Source organism: Diaporthe amygdali (assembly GCF_026229845.1).
Source record: "Diaporthe amygdali strain CAA958 chromosome Unknown NODE_36_length_484128_cov_64_979186, whole genome shotgun sequence".
Classification (NCBI taxonomy): Eukaryota; Fungi; Ascomycota; class Sordariomycetes; order Diaporthales; family Diaporthaceae; genus Diaporthe; species Diaporthe amygdali.
Window position 1 is genome coordinate 66,203 of NW_026517056.1, and position 16,800 is coordinate 83,002.

General features: G+C 56.5%; 7 protein-coding genes across 7 annotated transcripts; 4 read left to right on the forward strand and 3 right to left on the reverse strand.

The window, feature by feature from the left end:
• Nucleotides 1-628: 628 nt before the first annotated feature.
• On the forward strand, nucleotides 629-4,323 carry J7T55_015014 (uncharacterized protein; the record flags this gene model as incomplete). Its single annotated transcript, XM_053133266.1, has 2 exons — nucleotides 629-3,634; nucleotides 3,688-4,323. The coding sequence occupies 2 exons, from the start codon at nucleotides 629-631 to the stop codon at nucleotides 4,321-4,323; spliced, it is 3,642 nt and encodes a 1,213-aa protein (XP_052988743.1).
• A 504-nt stretch (nucleotides 4,324-4,827) lies between these two features.
• Nucleotides 4,828-6,687, forward strand: J7T55_015015 (uncharacterized protein; the record flags this gene model as incomplete). The annotated part of the gene is made up of 1 exon (XM_053133267.1): nucleotides 4,828-6,687. One exon carries the CDS (start codon nucleotides 4,828-4,830, stop codon nucleotides 6,685-6,687), a length of 1,860 nt encoding a protein of 619 aa, XP_052988744.1.
• Nucleotides 6,688-7,459: 772 nt separating this feature from the next.
• Nucleotides 7,460-8,411, reverse strand: J7T55_015016 (uncharacterized protein; the record flags this gene model as incomplete). The annotated part of the gene is made up of 2 exons (XM_053133269.1): nucleotides 7,460-7,582; nucleotides 7,674-8,411. The coding sequence occupies 2 exons, from the start codon at nucleotides 8,409-8,411 to the stop codon at nucleotides 7,460-7,462; spliced, it is 861 nt and encodes a 286-aa protein (XP_052988745.1).
• A 626-nt stretch (nucleotides 8,412-9,037) lies between these two features.
• On the reverse strand, nucleotides 9,038-10,598 carry J7T55_015017 (uncharacterized protein; the record flags this gene model as incomplete). Its single annotated transcript, XM_053133270.1, has 3 exons — nucleotides 9,038-9,177; nucleotides 9,341-9,429; nucleotides 9,496-10,598. The coding sequence occupies 3 exons, from the start codon at nucleotides 10,596-10,598 to the stop codon at nucleotides 9,038-9,040; spliced, it is 1,332 nt and encodes a 443-aa protein (XP_052988746.1).
• A 794-nt stretch (nucleotides 10,599-11,392) lies between these two features.
• On the forward strand, nucleotides 11,393-13,142 carry J7T55_015018 (uncharacterized protein; the record flags this gene model as incomplete). Its single annotated transcript, XM_053133271.1, has 4 exons — nucleotides 11,393-11,483; nucleotides 11,664-11,797; nucleotides 11,862-12,965; nucleotides 13,026-13,142. 4 exons carry the CDS (start codon nucleotides 11,393-11,395, stop codon nucleotides 13,140-13,142), a joined length of 1,446 nt encoding a protein of 481 aa, XP_052988747.1.
• A 365-nt stretch (nucleotides 13,143-13,507) lies between these two features.
• On the reverse strand, nucleotides 13,508-14,426 carry J7T55_015019 (uncharacterized protein; the record flags this gene model as incomplete). The annotated part of the gene is made up of 2 exons (XM_053133272.1): nucleotides 13,508-13,735; nucleotides 13,812-14,426. The coding sequence occupies 2 exons, from the start codon at nucleotides 14,424-14,426 to the stop codon at nucleotides 13,508-13,510; spliced, it is 843 nt and encodes a 280-aa protein (XP_052988748.1).
• Nucleotides 14,427-15,019: 593 nt separating this feature from the next.
• J7T55_015020 (uncharacterized protein) lies at nucleotides 15,020-16,636 on the forward strand (the record flags this gene model as incomplete). Its single annotated transcript, XM_053133273.1, has 4 exons — nucleotides 15,020-15,044; nucleotides 15,163-15,204; nucleotides 15,279-15,577; nucleotides 15,656-16,636. The coding sequence occupies 4 exons, from the start codon at nucleotides 15,020-15,022 to the stop codon at nucleotides 16,634-16,636; spliced, it is 1,347 nt and encodes a 448-aa protein (XP_052988749.1).
• Nucleotides 16,637-16,800: the final 164 nt, after the last annotated feature.

Sequence of the window (16,800 nt, forward strand, 5' to 3'; positions counted from 1 at the left end):
AAGCATCCCCGTCAAGGCGTACAGGGGTTATGCAGACAATCTTCGCTGTGGGGCCACTGTTTCTAGGCGGAACCTCGGCAGGCAGGACCCTGCGAAGCTTCCCCTGCAGCTGTCATCTCGTTCCTGTCGAGCTGATCAATTCAATGTGCCGTGTTGCTTGCACTGCGACCTTGTGAAGTTCGTCGTGGGTGCGCTGCGGATGCTGATGCCGAACCCGATGCCGCTGCTGATGGCTGATGAGGCGCATTCCCATTTCACACCACATTTCGACCCCAATCACGGTTTCCATCTTTAGACGTTCCAATTCCACGTAGATCCCACTCTGCGGCTCCAGTGGAGGCCCCCTGCCGCTGCCCCAGCTTCTTTAATTGACCACCATTGCTGCATCGCATCGCACCGCACCGCACCGAACCGCACCACACCGCACCACACCGCACCGTCTCAGCCCCTACCAACCTCGACGCGCTCCTTTTCCAATGACAGTGCCCAGCCCGACCCTCGTCATCAAGCATTACTCTTACTATCCAGCCGCCTAGCGACCATCCGTCCTCCTTTCCGACGTACGACCCATCGAGAACCACCCAATCCTCTGGGCCTGTTGGACGCTCATCATTGAGCCACCATCACAATGGCTCCAAATGCCACCAAGGGGCGAGGCTACCTCGACCAGCTCGACACTGCACGCTGCGAGGGCGACTGGGAGGCTGTTCCAGAGCTTGTACGCAAGGTGCGCAAGCATGCGCCAAACCGCGCCTGTCTCGCCTTGACCGCCGAAATCGAACACGGTATCGTCAAGTCCACAAAGTCCCAGAAACCAACCGCGCGCCCCGATACCGCGGGCTCTGGCAACACTCCGGCCACAGAGATCGAGGTGGCTGGCCAACTGCCCAAGCTCCTGACTCTCATCGACGAAGAACACACATATGCTGAGGACAGGTTCCAGGCCCAGGTCTGCGTTGGATGGCTGCATTGGGTTGTTGGGGAGTACAACCTAGCATTCGTTCGCCTGCCCGAGGGCCTCGAAGAGAATCAGGTCGAGAGCTTGGACAACATCTCAGAATGGACAAGGGTCTGCATGTTGAAGTCCGCTTACCTGCGGGCCAATTGCCTGGCGCGCAACGGGAAAGAGGTCGAAGCCCTCACCGTCTTCGAGTCTGCGATTCCGCCGAGCACCTTTTCTTGGAGCAGCCAGACGGCCAAGAAAGAGCTACGATATTGGTCTGAGCTGTTCCTCACTGAATACTGTATGCTGTTTAATGGGTCTCGCGGCAAAGGGGACGTTTCGCTCGAAGACGATAATTCACTGGCTAGCTTCCGGTCTTGGGGCAGATGGTGGGATGCGTCGAAAGGGCCAACCTTGGCAGGTGGCTACGGTTTCAAAGGCTCAGTGCCCCGACGCCGGATATGGTTCGAGTACTACGAGGCCTTGTCGACAATTCTGCAGGAAGACCTCCCCTACCCTATGAAACACATATTCCCTGCACAAAGCGAGCCATCCGCCAGAGGCCAGCTTCTGGTTGAGTTGAAGCGGGCGGAGACCTCATTTGAAGGTCTCTTGCTCAGCGAAACGACATTCCCAAAGGCCGACGAGGATAGAGAGGAGGTCGAGCTCTTTGTGGAAATGTTCATGCGGAACTGGACGATTCTGACCGGCCGTGGGTGGAGTGAACGGGATCTGGGCCAAGGAGGGAAGGCGGGCCTCAGTGCGTCTACTCTCGAGATGCTGTACCGCGCATCGACGAAAACCTTTCATTCGACTGCAATATTAAGGAACCTGTTCATTGTCCATCTTGCCGTGGCAGAGTTCGACCTGGCCTTGAAGGCATTCGACTCGTATCTCGATATTGTCAAGAAAGGCAAGGCTCGGGTGGAAAAAACAGGGCATCAAGAGAGCACACTCGACGACGATGCGACTATGCTTGATACAATATGTTTATGCATCTCGGTATTAAGTCGCTTCGGCGGTAGAGAGGCAGCCGAGAAAGCAAAGGATCTGGCTTCGGAGCTCGAGCATTGGCTTGGAAAGATTGCGCCACCTCAGTCAGGTGGTGCGATGGCGTCGGTCAGAGAAGACGGGGGCAGGTCTTCGGCTACAGGGGATCGTGTGCCAGCCAAGACCCTGGCTCTGGCATGGCAGTCTATCGGACTGGCCCAGGCACAATGGGCGCGCACGACCTTCGACCCATCGTCTCGAACAGAGGTTCAAAAGAAGGCCATAAAATCTTTGCGTGTTTCCCTGTCGGCAGACTTCGCTACCTCTGCAGATGTCCGAGGTGTGTTTGCGCTTGGATTGCTTCTCGCCGAGCAGCGTGAACTCACTACCGCCATTGAGCTTGTTAAGACAGCCCTCCTGACAAGAGCAGCGGGCGACGAGTTGCTAGTGCTGCATAATGGCCCATTCTGGCGTGAAAGATCGCTTATCCCACTCTGGCATCTCCTGTCGCTGTTGCTCAGTGCCAGGCAGGAATATGTATTGGCAGCTAGGACCTGCGAGTGCGCCTTCGAACAGTTCAGAGATCCTGTTGTGCTTTTTGGGCGTCAAAGTCAATTCAAGAGCGACCACTTGAATGAGGCGGAAAAGGACCTTGACGCGAGCCAAGGTCTCGTTGACGAGATGGATGATTTCGAGAAAGAGAATATCCTCGAGATAAAAATGACACAACTGGCAATCGTCGAGATCACTGAGGGGCCAAGAGTCGCTGTCAACGCCAGCCTGGAGCTGCTGACTTTGTTCTCGCGCTTGTTTGGTAGCGTGCAGTCGAAGCAAAATCTTGAGCCACCAAAAGCGGCAGTCCTGCCAAGGACCTCGGGCACTTTCCGGAGCATCAGGAGCGGCATATTTGGAAATCGCAATAGTCGCGCGGAAAGACGAGACAGCAATGGCACAGTACGAGCAACGGATGAGAACGCGGGATCAACTCAGCCCCGCCCACAAACACAACAGACTATACAAACGATCAGCCGAGCACCAACGATTCAGATCACTCAAGAAAATGGCAGTCCTCGCACACGTAGGAAGTCGACTAGTAACGAGAAGCGGAGCGAGTCTGCTAGGAGGAACTCGCTGCGTAAGAGAGAGAGTCAAGGTGCCAGGCGACGCGCTGCGAGCACCGGGCCGGCTCCGCACGTTGCGACAGTTGTTGATGGAGAGACATTCTACACGCCCATGCCTGGGCCCGAGGGCCTGCAGGCATCCGACTTCTTCACTTTCGCCAACAAGCGCAATCCGCTGTCGAGGCCTTCGTCTGCTAGCCGGGCGAACTCACAGCTGTCCGACTGGTCGGCCCGGCCACCAGGCCCAGACATGACGGGGATCGCACTGGAGGGCATAGAGCCTGTTGGTGCCGTGTTGCCAGTTATACAGTTCGACAAAGACGAGGTGAAAGCACGGAGAAGTGCCATCCTGCTGAAGGTTTGGCTTATGATCGCTGGCTTCTACCGCAGGGCTGAGATGTACGATGACGCCAAGGGTGCAGTAAACGAAGCACAGAAACTAGTCCAAACGATGGAGTCGGAAATGGGCCAGGCCTCTGGAGACAGTGGCAAGAAATCTTCAGGCTCTTCATCGCTTAGAAAGCCCGGTTGGGGCGGTCAGAAGTCGATTGAGGAGTTGTGGGCCGATGTTTGGAGCGAGGTAAGTTGACTTGGCCCAAATGGCGCATAGAAGTAAATACTAACTCGAAGCAGAATGCCCATCTTCAGCTCGGAAAAGGAGATGCCGACGCCGCACGCAAGGACTTCGAAGCGGCTCTGACGCATTTCCCTGATCACCCTGCCGCTATCGTGGGGCTGTCCAATATTTTACTCGATCTATACTGCGAGAAGACTGTGCCACCTCCGGCCTTCCCAAGCCTTGATCTCGTTGGCGGATCGGACGCGATGCCAGGCACGGAGCAGAGCACCGCGGAGCTCGTGTATCCAGAGCGAAATCAAACAGACTCACCCAAGCTTTTCCCCACAGGTCCCTTGGGCCTAGGCGCCTTCAAGACACAGAAGAAGGAGCCATTGAAACACGCCGGCCTGCCGAAGAGCCCTACCTCCCTCCATCACGAGACCCACCTTGAGCCACCGTACAAGGCGGCTTCAATACCGAAAGTGGACAGACTTGCTTCCCGTGACAGAGCCTATGGGCTGTTGTCGAACCTCACGAAGCTGGGCACCGGGTGGAACTATTCTGAGGCGTGGTTTGCGCTGGCGAGGGCGCATGAGGAGAGTGGGCAGCTGGACAAGGCCAAGGATGTGCTGTGGTGGTGCGTCGAGCTGGAGGAGGGATCGGGTGTGAGGCAGTGGGATTGCGTGAATACAGGAGGGTACGTCCTGTGAGGCCTTCAAAGGTCCGAATATGCAGAGACGCTCCCAGTCGACCCTCACGATATATATATATATCGGCTGTCTACAGGGCAGCTGCCCATACAATAGTCTATTTCTTAATGGCAAGCCCAGTGGGGCGAGGTGTCGACAATCTAATTAGAGTTTTGAGACGGTAAATTTCCTGTATCTATGACTTTTGTGTACTGGACAAATTTGCTCGGTTCTTGACTTAATCTACGGTACACTTTTTGCAAATGTATAAGCTGCCTGAAAGGGGTGCAGCAGCTACGGCGTGCACGGACCACGACGCGGTGCGCGTCCGGCTGGCCTCCCTTGTTTTTCCTCCACCACCAACCTAGAGCTCCCCCTTCCCTCCCATTGACATCCATACATGTGTTAACACGGCGCGTGCTGCTTTCCGCCCAGTGACGCAATCTAGCCATCTGAATCGTGTTCATCTATTACACCTACTGAGCATAATTTGTAACGACACGCACAAACAACCAAAGCACCGCAATGCCGCGACCAACACGGTCTCGAGCCGCCGCGTCGCGCAAGGCAGACTCCTCGTCCGACACCGCACCTGCGGCCCCCGCCGTGAGAGACAAGGCGCCGATCCAGTCCGACTCGACAGATAACATCTATGGGGTCAGCGATCGCGAAATCGAGCGCCAAAGGAAGAAGAAGGCCGCCTCGCCGAGGATCTCTGCCACGCCCGCATCCGAGCGGTCTGCCACCACGGCGGGACGGAGCACGCGCAGCCGCGCCACCATGGCCAGCAATGTGATGGATCAAACCGCCCTGCGGAGCTCAAGAAGCCGACGCGATGCCGCGCTGAGCAAGCTCGACGATCTCACTTCCACCACCACCGACGCGCGCGACAGCTCCGACATGGTCGTTAGCCCCGTGGTCGAGGCCGGCCGCAACGCGCAGATGGAGGCGTCGTCGCTGCTGGGCCCACGCGGTCGCGCCGGCGACCTCTCCGGATTGGAGATCAACGACAGCGAGATCTTTGGCCACCTCGACAGCAGCTTCGACATGACAGGGAACAACGACAAGGACGAGAGCGGTAGCACCACCACCACGGGACAGCACACGGGCACTCGTTCGGCCGACACGTCCACCTTCAACGTCAGTGTGTTCAAGCGCCAGCCGCGCCGCCGCCAGTCCAGCATTGTGGGGAAGGACGACGCGCCCATCCGCCCCAGCAGCCGAGGCCCGACGACGCCGGGCCTGAGCTCGACTTTTAATCTGGGCAACTTCAAGAGGCGCGCGCGCCAGCCGAGTATCCTGTTGTCGTCTGCACAGAAGGCATCGATGTCTGCGCAGCGGTCGAGGGCTGCGTCGGAGGCTAGCGAGAATGCCGTCGAGTCTGAGGCCGAGGAGGAATCTTTCCTGCCTGAGGCAGAGGGAACACCTGTGCGGCCGTCGCGGGGAAGAGCCAGTGCTGCGAAGGACGTGGTCGAGTCGGTGGAGGGTGGAACGCGCTCGCGGAAGAGAAAGTCTACGGAAAGCCACGAGGCCGAGGTCGCCAAGAGACGAGCTGTTGAATCAGACGAGGACGCGATCCACCAATCTATCGAGATGGATGACCGGTCGTCGCCACCTACCCTTCTCTCGCGCACTCCAGACTTGGATGACGACAGCGTTCTCGCCCCGCCAGCCAGCAGCAGCTCGTCTGAGGCTGGCAGCCCGATGGTATGGCCCTCGCTGAACATGTTGGGAAAGAAACACCGCGGCCGTGCGGCGCCCCGAGGCACGAAGACGCCGGTCTTGGACGATGACATGTCTGACATCTCCGAACCGCCGTCTTTGACACACTCGCCGAATTTGAAGGCGAGGGACGCAGCACCCAAGGGCAAAAGCAAGACCGCCGCACGAAAGGAGTCACCACAGCTGTCCACTGCTGATCTTGCCGCACTTCTCCCACGCCGACGACGCAAGGTTCGTCGTGATGGCGAGGGGTCAGAGAATGAGGAGACCGGGTCCGATCACGACGTGTACGACACTTCACGCCAAGTCCGGGCTTCGAAGAAGAGGACGGCACGACCAATGACTGGTCCGTCATCGAAAGCAAACCAGACAAACCAAGCAAAGCCCACGGCCGCACCAGCAAAACGGACGACGAGAAGGACATATGGATCACGGAGGTTTGACAAGGAGAACGACGCCGAGGGAGACTCCATCGAAGTCGGCGAGGACGCATCCACACCCCTGGACGACACCATGTTCGACGCTGACGAGACAGCGGCGACGTCTCAGGAGCTGGGCGAGGAGCTAAAGGCCGCGTCCAAGAAGTTCAAGGAGGTGGATAAGTGGGAGCTGGACTATGAGGAGGTTGTCGAATCCTCGTCGCCCCTGCCTGAGGGGCGCTAAATTGGGACGGTTGTCTTCACTTTTGTATCATGCACATGCGAGGTTTGGGATACCCCTTTGCTGGTTCTGTATTGGAGTGGACTGGTGCGGTAATTTGGATGATAGGCAGCGGCGCGGATACATTGGAGCATGGCTTTTTGCTAGAGAGGCCTCTGAAGCCGGAATAAAAACCCACAGTTGCCACCGTGACAGACTTGGTGTCTTTTGTTTAGACTCGTGCATTCGTGGAGCTGGATACTGTCACAGCTCTTTCCGGGCCACACTAGCTCGAGCAACCGTAAGGGTGTGTATAAGGCTTGCTAATTATTAGCTCTGTGGGAGGCAGACTCGGAGACACTCGTGCTATTACATCTGGTCACTTTGTCGACTGACTTAGATGACGCAGTGACCACAGCAGTGCTGTTTCGATGTTGCCGATGCGCCTCTTTCCGGGTTGTCTGAATACTCGAGACCGAGGCGGTGCTGAGTGGTCACATCCCAGTTCCTACCGTCCTGCTAGGTCACTCAAGCCTGCAATATTGCCTCACATGCTGATTGCAAACGCAAGTTGGGTATTGCCCAAGGTCGAGTCCCCTCGCTCGACTGCTGGCCCCATTGGGTTGAGTTATGCTATCTCCCCACCTGGGGCCGGCTTGCCTCTGTGCCTACCCCGCCGGTGGATAGCGACGCTGGTTCCGTGATCACAATAGCAAGTGTCATGCCTGTCCATGGCATCTGCTGAATTCCCAGTCCTCCTGCCGAGATTGACGTCCGCTTGGAAGAGATTCTTGGATCATTCCGAAAGCGAAACACTGTCTATCTTCTGCTCGACGATGGGCAGCAGGTGCGCCACCTGATTTGCGTCCCTAAAGGCAGCGGTGACAGCATCAGGATGGAGCCCTGACATGCGTAGACCCTACAGTAGCAAAATCAAATATCAGTCACAGATGTTTCGGTAGCAAATGAAGAGCACGTAGTAGGAAAGCCCTGCAATTAGATCAACTTACCCTCGTCACATTCTCGTACTTGTCCTCCTTGGCCGTGTACTCACGGATGACCTCGTCCTTTTCAAAGTCCACATAAACACGCGTGTCGCGGACCCGCACGACCACGCCGTCCAGGCGCATGTACAGCCTGCACAGCAGCAGCATGCGCTGCTCCATGACGCGCAGCTTGCAGCTGAAGACGGAGACGCCATTGTCGTCAAGCTCAGACTCGAAGAGCACGACCTCGTCAAAGAAGAGGATGGGGTCGCGCCTCTTGAGAAGCTCCAGCGGGATCTGCCTGCCCTCCGCCGCGGGCTGCAGGCCGCGGCCCGGCGCCGGCCCGTGCAGGCTGGCGGTCTCGGAGCCGCGGTAGGTGGTGCTGTAGCTCCAGTCGTAGGGCTTGACGACCTCACGGATGTCGTGGGCGGACGACTGCTCGCGCGACGAGGACCACTCGCCGGCGTAGGCGACCTGCAGCATGTTGGCGCCCGTCTTGTCGACGGCGTCGAGGGCCGGCTCGGCCGCGAACTCGACCGCCCACCCGGACGGCGCGTGCCGCACCGCCACCAGGTTGTCGCCGAAGATCATCTCCGGGATCGGGATCCCCAGCCGCCGCGACATGTCGTCGATCGGGCCGGACTTGGAGATGGGTAGCTTGCGCGACGAGATCTCGAAGTTGCCCTGCTTGTGCGTCGTCGTCGCCTGCGCCAGCATGGTGGGCGCGGGGAAGGGCTCGTTGGGCGAGCTGATGTGATTCATGGTGAGTGTTCTGTGTGTGCCTGTGTGGCTTGGTGCCTGTGAATTCTGCCCTGTAGACTGCGATGGAGCCTGATGTTATGTTGCTTGGCGAGAGTGAGAGTGAGATGTTGCGCAGGGTGTATGAAACTGCGTCGACCTCTCAAGCTTGGAGTTGTGAGAGCTCCGAGCTATATCGCTACTGCGCACGCCGTATCTTACGTATTCTTAGCCCATAAGCTACGGTCCACCGACTACACACTGCACGTCTTTGGAGTCACTGATTTCTGAAGTAACAAAGGCTTTGATTTCTCGTAAATTGTGTCTTGCAAAGAAAGTACTACAACTCAAATTTTGCAACTTTCCAGTAAGAAAACCATTTTGGTGGTAGATCAGCCGTGAAACTGGCTGTAAAGACCCCATCCCACAAGGCGCATAAAGGGTGAATTGCTTTCCTGGATTCTCCCATAACACACGATACTGACCTATTATTGCAAAGAAAGTGGCCATGACTCCATGCACTCTACCTACCATTCTAGCCAGTCCCTCTCAGCTCACTTTCCACCACAAATTGCTCCATTTGGCGCACCAAAAGCAGGCTTCTGCCGCCTCTAGCTTTCGCGCGGGTAGCTCATCTACTTCGACTCGTCTCAACGAGGCTGATTCTGTCCGAAAATGGCAAGGCTGCAATCTTGTGCATTTGACAAATCCGCGTCCGTCCAGCCTTCGTAATGCGGGATGTGAGTCGGATTTTGAGCGAAGGATATCCAGAACCTCGGCCCAAGTCCCACTGCGCATATAGACGTCCTGAAGAGTCAAACTGATCTCCGGGACGTTGCAGAGTCCCCTCAATTGTTCGAAACTCATCACGCAGCGACTTATAGCCAAGCTTCGCAGGCATGGCCATGTCCTCGAAGCTAGAAGAGCTATGGCACTTTTCCTCTCCTCCATACCAAACTCGTACTCCCCTGAGTCATACTCCACTGGGAAGTCCTCGTCCACATCGTCCACATCGGACCAGTATCCGGGCCCATCTACCATTCTAACGTGATTCAAGTCGAGTTTGGCTCTCTGGAGATTTCGGGCTGCCACAACAGTAGACACGTACCTGTGGAAGTATTCTGGCCTTTGTTCTAATGGCTCTTTGTCTGATAATCGAGTCCCAGACCCTTGGGATCGCTCTATCTCAAACACCCTGAGGTCTGTCACTGCCGCGCGGAGCCCAGAGAAATAGTCGTCGTCGAGGCTTGATTGCAACTCGGATAGAGAAGACATGAGAATCCGTAGCTGAACCAGCGACGTTCCTGCTGCTCGGATCGCAAGCGGCAGGCGATAGAAAGTCGAAAGAGGTGGGGCCCCAAGCCATTCGTGATCTCCCCATCTGGTCTTCCGCACAGTTACACTTTCCACCAGAATGGTATGACCGTTGACCTGGTCAGGGTCTTCTCCCAGAGTCTTTCGTGACCAATCCCTTCGGGGCCAGGGCATGCGATCCAAGTCCGTTATGGAAAGACTGTCCAAGCTGGGCATTCGTCTCGCCGCTGCCTCGATGGCCTGTAGAAATGCGTTGCCTCGTAGTACGCTTTCTTGGTCTTTAAACAGCTGTTGGTACAGCTCATGAGCTACCCTCAATGTAGCCACATCAAGTTTGGTTCCTTCACTTTGTGGGTTCTCTGGGGGTTTGAATTTAGATTTCGCCCACAAGTCTAATATCCGGTCCGCTTCCGCAAACAGTCGCCTTTTGGTATCACCTGGTACGTACGTAGCCCATTCTGGAGTGGTCTCAGGCTTCCCCCTGCAAAAGATACCCATCAGGTTTGCGAAACAAACCTCGGTGAAGGCCACGAAGTCATCAGCCAGCGCCGCGCTATAGAAGCCGACGTGGACGCGGAGAGTGCGTACACCTTTCGAGATGGTTGGATGGCGCGAGATCTCATTGAGATGTGCAAGCGATGGTGAAGACATGTCAATGTCGAGGTATGGGAGCAGTAGATGCGAACTGGCGTTGCAAAAACGACGGCAGGTCAAACGGACCTGCTGGATGTTCAAATTGTCGAATGGATCACGGGAAGTAATTTTGAGCGGAGGTTCCGTCAGATCACCTTTGACGGCCTCAAAAGTTTTGATTAGGACCTCCTCTGGCAATTTAAAAATGTATGGCTCCATGGGCTGAAAGTTGACCTGGGTGTCCAGGATATCCGGTGCTGGCATTGCGAAGCACGTATACTGTCGAGAAACTTGGGAATGGTATCAAGAGCTTAGAAGAGTCGGATATCTTTGGGAAAGACAAAGTCACCTAGCAGAAGCTTTCCATGTAGTTATGATATTACTTGTCGTTCTCAGGACAGCAAAAAAAGGTCGGCCCGCCCTGTGATAGACTCTGATACAGAGCTTCCCAGGCTTGATATGGAACGCAACAGATGTATCATCGCAAAAGCTCCCGTTAAGTACTTATTCTACCAAGTGTCTTCTGTGTGCAAGGGATCAATCTGATGATTGAGAGCAAGACTGGTTCACCGCCCTTATGAACAGCGTGTCAAATCTGTCACCGACCATGATAAGATGCGTTCAATCAACTTGATTGATCTGAGCCCGGGAGGAGATGTGAGACAATACAGTGCATGTGGCTTGCGAGGGGATGATGACCGGTGGAGCACACAGTCCGATGTGCGTGTGGAAAAGTAAGCCGGCACGAATTGATGTATACACATAACGATGATTCTTGACGATGGTGATGCCCTCGCGGTTGCCATCTCAGGAAAGACTGTTCATGTGTAGAAAAGTTATCTCAGAGGTATGCAGGCTTGGAGATGTCAGCAAGCCAGCACCCGCCAGCAAAAGGGAGGATGCCGGCTTTTTTGACAGAACTCAGAGATTCTAGTTTGCCATGCAGGAAAATACAGCCAAGGCGTCGTGAAGTTGAAATAGAATATAAGGGCGGGGTGCATAGCTCCTCACAGGCTGAAATCAGGGCGGTGGTTGGGAGCCGCAGAGGGCCGACGGGGATGCCACCCGTAGCCTCCGCAACCAAGGAAGGGGCCCCGCCATCCACCCTGTTGCTCGGCAACTGGCCCAAATATCAATACGAGCTACCAGGTCCAGCCACCACCAAATCCACCTCCTACACAATTCCGCAGACCATAATCAGTCCATCAGATCCTGTCCTCCGTCTCTGCAATACAGCACCACTAATCCGCCTCCAACCTAGACACTGCAATTGCACACATTCGAATCCAATCTCATATTCGCTCTCAACCTAAAACGTCAAACCACCAGCGAAGTGCAGCAGCGGCGACATCCTCCTCTACAAGATGGCGGCCACCCGAGCGCTGGAGACTGGGCTCCAGCGAATGTCCATCACCGATGAGAACGATCCTGGTGAGGCTGGTCGCATCTACCAAAAGTCAAAGGTGAGCCAAAAAAAAATCCCATTGCCCATGAAAGCCCCGTTTTGAAGAATCGCTGATTGCTCAGACTGTTGCCTCTTCTTCCGCACAGCTCACCCAGTCCATCAGCCGTACAGGCCTCTTCAAGGTCGCTCTTCAGTCTCAGAACACCAATACAGTCACCACTGTTACTCTGCCTTCCCAGGCCGCACAAAGAAAAGGCCAAGCAGCCGCCTCGTCGTCTACCGCCTCAACGCTGCCCCCTTCACCCACCAAGAAAAATGCCCAATCCACCACCGTCACTCTGCCTTCTCAAGCAGTGCAAAGGAAAGCCCAGGTGGCCAACAGCAACCCCCCATCGCCGACCAAGAAGGACAAGTCCAGCTCCGCCAGCACAATTGTCTCTCGTAAATCAGACGAGGCCGAGCCCGAGCAGCAGTCCCAACAGCTGACATTGTTGGACGAGCCGCGGATATTCCACCTCGGCATGTTCGAGATCGGCAAGCCACTAGGTAAGGGGAAATTCGGTCGAGTCTATCTGGTCAAGGAGCGCAGCAGCGGCTTCATCTGCGCCCTCAAGGTCATGTACAAGTCGGAGCTGCAGCAGGGGTCCGGCGTCGAGAAGCAGGTGCGCCGCGAGATCGAGATCCAGAGCAACTTGCGGCACCCAAACATCCTGCGGCTGTATGGGCACTTCCACGACCCTAAGCGCATCTTCCTCATCCTGGAGTACGCCAGCCAGGGCGAGCTCTACAAGCTCCTGCGCAAGGCGAACCGTTTCCCCGAATGGAAGGCCGCCCAGTATGTCGCCCAGATGGCATCTGCGCTGAGGTACCTGCACCGCAAGCATGTCATTCACAGGGACATCAAGCCCGAGAATATTCTCGTCGGCATCCATGATGAGATCAAGATTTCAGATTTCGGCTGGAGCGTCCACGCCCCTACCCACAGGCGAGCTACGCTCTGCGGTACGCTGGATTACCTCCCGCCAGAGATGATCAAGTCCGGGAGCAAGGACAACTGGTACGATGAGAAGGTTGACCTGTGGAGTCTGGGTGTTCTGACCTACGAGTTCCTGGTTGGCGAGGCGCCCTTTGAAGATACTCCTGTGATGACCCAGCGGCGTATTGCCCGAGCGGACATGACTATCCCGTCCTTTGTCAGCCCTGAGGCCAGGGATCTCATCAAAAAGGTACGATCCGCCCCCGTCTTCCTCAACACCTCTCAGTCCACAGCTAACATTCCGTCATAGTTGCTGGTACTGGACCCGGATAAGAGACTGCCTCTTGAGGACGTCCACACGCACCCTTGGATCTTGAAGCACTGCGTCAAGGGAGAGCGGGCCACCAACCGGGAGACGAGTAAATGATCCAAAATTGCATTTGTGGTGACTGAGCGCATCGGTGGCGCGCACAGAGTATCCGAACTTTGGTGGGCCCCTCGCGAGATCGATGCGTAGTGACATGCTTGTTTACATCTGTATGGCGTTAAGGTACTCATGGAAGGGTATGGTTTCGGCAAAGGCATAGGACCTTGGGGGTTTTAGGAGTCTCTCTCTTTGGCATTTAGCGTTTCTCGTTACTCTGGTCTCCGCTGTAAAGTCTTGAGCTCATTTACGATGGGGTCACAGCATACATACACAGATGAGCTCATCATTTCATCGTCTGTAGAAATACATTTTGTTAAGCGTTAAGTGGTATCATGGCATCCCCTCCTGTGTTTCTGTCCCGTGCCTCATCTATACACCTCGTCAAAGGGCCGCGTGTCTGAGAAGCACGAGTCCCAGACCTCGTTGACGACCTTGACGGCCTGCACGTCGTTCTTTACCCATGGCCTCGCAATCATCGATTGTACCGCCCGCGCCCGCACACATTTTTGGAATTGCTCTGTGAGGGTGTAGTTGCCCCGCGTGAAGACTTCCCGCGTCCACCTGCATTCGCCACTCAGCATCGAGGCTCGAATCTGTGTAAAGCACAATGTCAGCCAGCAGTTCTCCATCTACCTATGTCCAACAAACGAGAATCAGTGCTTGACTCACCTCCGTACAAGCCGCCTGCCGCAGGTCCCTCTCCCCGCGGAAGTCGACCTCGAACCTCAGCTGGTCGTAGGCGTGGACCATCTCGTGGGCGAGCGTGTCCTCGAGGTGGCCGCGGTTGCGGACCTCGTTGGCGCAGACGAGGATGCCGTGGGCGGGCTCGAAGCCGCCGCTCTGGCGCTCGACCTGCATGCCGTCGGCGGTCAGGCGGGCCGGGCAGCGGCGGCACAGGACGTTGGAGGGGGTCATGCCCTGGCCGTGGTTGAGCTCGGCGATCTTGTCGTTGAGGAAGCGCACCGTCGGCGAGTAGGCGAACAGCCAGTCGCGGTACTCCTCGCACCGCCGCACGTCGCGCGCCTCGTTCGCCCGGTACCGCGACTCGCGGTAGTGGAAGACCCCTTCGTTCGTCACCTGCCCCGTCAGGATCTTGAAGTAGTTCACCCACCACTGCGTCTTGGGGTCGAAGCCTGTGCGCGCCGGGTCGTTCTCGAGGTAGAGGCTCGGGGCCTGGGGGGTTGCTTTTGCTTGTGAGGAGGTGCTGGTTGTAGATGAGGATGAGAGAGAGGATGATGTCTTCGGGTCTGAGCCTGACGGGCTCGGGGCTGCGGTCGAGGCCATCGTGGTGGTGGATGATTGGAGTGGGAGGTCGCAAGAGGCGAGCACTCGAGGTGGCTAGCCGTAGCTGCTGCAGCTATACTGGCTGCTAGTGCACCCGAGGTCGTTCACAGATGGGGCGTTCACACGGTATTAGATTAAAATGGCCTTCGTGAAGCTGGAATTGGGCAATGTAATCCCGTCGTATATGCACAAGGCGCGTTCTCGAGGTCCTAGTGGACTAGCTGGGCTCCTTCAAGAAATTTAGAGCAGGCATTTGAGCAGGCCCTCTGCGGGCGCAGGCCAAGGAAGCGGTAGAGACGGAACGGACAGGGATTGACAGGGATGACCGCCGTGGCTTCTCCGCGTCCAAAACGGCCGGCGCTGCGGTCCAAATGCGACCGAACAGGCTCTGCCCCACGGGATCCCGCGCCTTCGACCCTTGGCGGCTGCCATCGAAAACCTGGAAAGTCTACTTTGTAGTCAAACCGCTTACCTTACGGCTGCTCAATTGCGCGGTGCCGAACCCACGCTGCTCGGCAATAAACAGCACACGCTATCCGTTGTAATTCGCTCCCCATCCCGAGCCCCCCAGGGTGCTTATGCAGAATCACACCATGGATCCAGGGGACGAGTCGTATTGTAAGTCGAGTGAAAAGGACGAGATCCCCCATGTTGTTTGGCTGTTATTATTCCATGGAGTGTGCTCGTCATTTTCTTTTCTATTCCCTTGGTTCTCCAGGCTGATCAACCGCTGCAGATATGAAGGGACCAAAGTCCCTCGGCATAGTCATCAAACTTGGTGAGAATTTGCCCGGCCTTGCAATAAGATCCCAACTTCTTACACAAGGCTGACTCACAGAAACATACGTGCAGGGACCAGTTCAATTGTAGATGAAAAGACTCACCAGCCTCTTCTCTCCAACCTGTCCCTAATAGTCGAGACTGCCTATAAATTGAGAGCAGATGGCCACCGCGTCGTCATCGTCTCGTCCGGCGCCATTGGCGTCGGCATGAGGCGCATGGAGAGGGAGAAGAGACCAAAACATGTTGCACAGCTCCAGGCCCTGGCTGCCATCGGCCAGTGCCGTCTCATGAACATATGGGACAGCCTCTTCCAGCACCTGAAGCAGCCAGTTGCACAGATTCTCCTCACCCGGAACGACATAGCAGATGTGAGCCCGTTCTTGCTGATGCCACTCATCCATCCCTACATGACGTCGAGTGAGTTGAGCGACTAACTGTGTTCCCAGCGATCAAGGTATTTGAATGCGCAAAACACTTTCAACGAGTTGTTGGACCTGGGCGTCATTCCCATCGTGAATGAGAACGACACCCTGGCAGTCTCAGAAATCAAGTTTGGAGACAACGACACGCTGTCCGCCATCACCGCAGGCATGGTCCACGCCGACCTCCTGTTCCTCATGACCGATGTCGACTGTCTGTACGACAAGAACCCTCGCACACACCCAGACGCCCAGCCCATCGAAGTAGTAGAGGACATAGCATCCATCCATGCCGATACCTCCTCAGCAGGCTCATCCCTAGGGACGGGGGGCATGTCCACCAAACTCGTCGCCGCACGTCTAGCGACCTCGGCTGGCGTGACAACCGTCATCACACGAGCCTCTAACCCTGGCAACATCATCAAGATCGCACAGCACATCCAGGCCATCAAGTCGCCAGGGTCAAACCACTCCCACACGAACGGGGACGACCACCACGCCGAAGACCCCCTGGCACAGTCCAGGGCGTCCCTGCAGAGCATTGAGCTCAACTGGCCCGACGTACCCCTGCACACACGCTTCCTGCCGTCGCCATCGCCCTACCGGGACCGGTCCTTCTGGCTGCTTCACGGGCTGAAGCCCCACGGGGACGTGTACATCGACGCGGGGTGCTACCGGGCGCTGCTGGACAAGGCGGGCCTGCTGCCCGCGGGGATCGTCGACGTGGACGGGCACTTCGGGCAGCACGAGTCGGTACGGCTGCTCGTGGTCGAGCGGGTGGAGGCGGCGGACGGCGGCGAGGGCGGCAGGCTGTGGCGCGGCGAGCCGCTCGACGTCGGCCGCGCCCTCGTCAACTACTCGTCCACGCAGGTCGCCCTCATCAAGGGCCACCAGAGCAAGGAGATTGAGGGCCTGCTGGGCTACGCCGATAGCGGCTATGTTGCGGAGCGCGAGCATATCACCTTTTTCATGAGCAGTAGGCCGCAGACGCCGATTCCCACGTCATAGAGGCGGCAGGACAAATTTCGAGTCATTTAAATTGCATTGGAGACCTGGATGAAAGCTGGGTAGAAGCCATTGATAGAGGCTTGGTTTGAACAAAAGTTTTTGAGGTTCTTGCATGGAGAAAGCCCTACATGTTCAACATCATTGGGTCAAACAAGGCGCATACC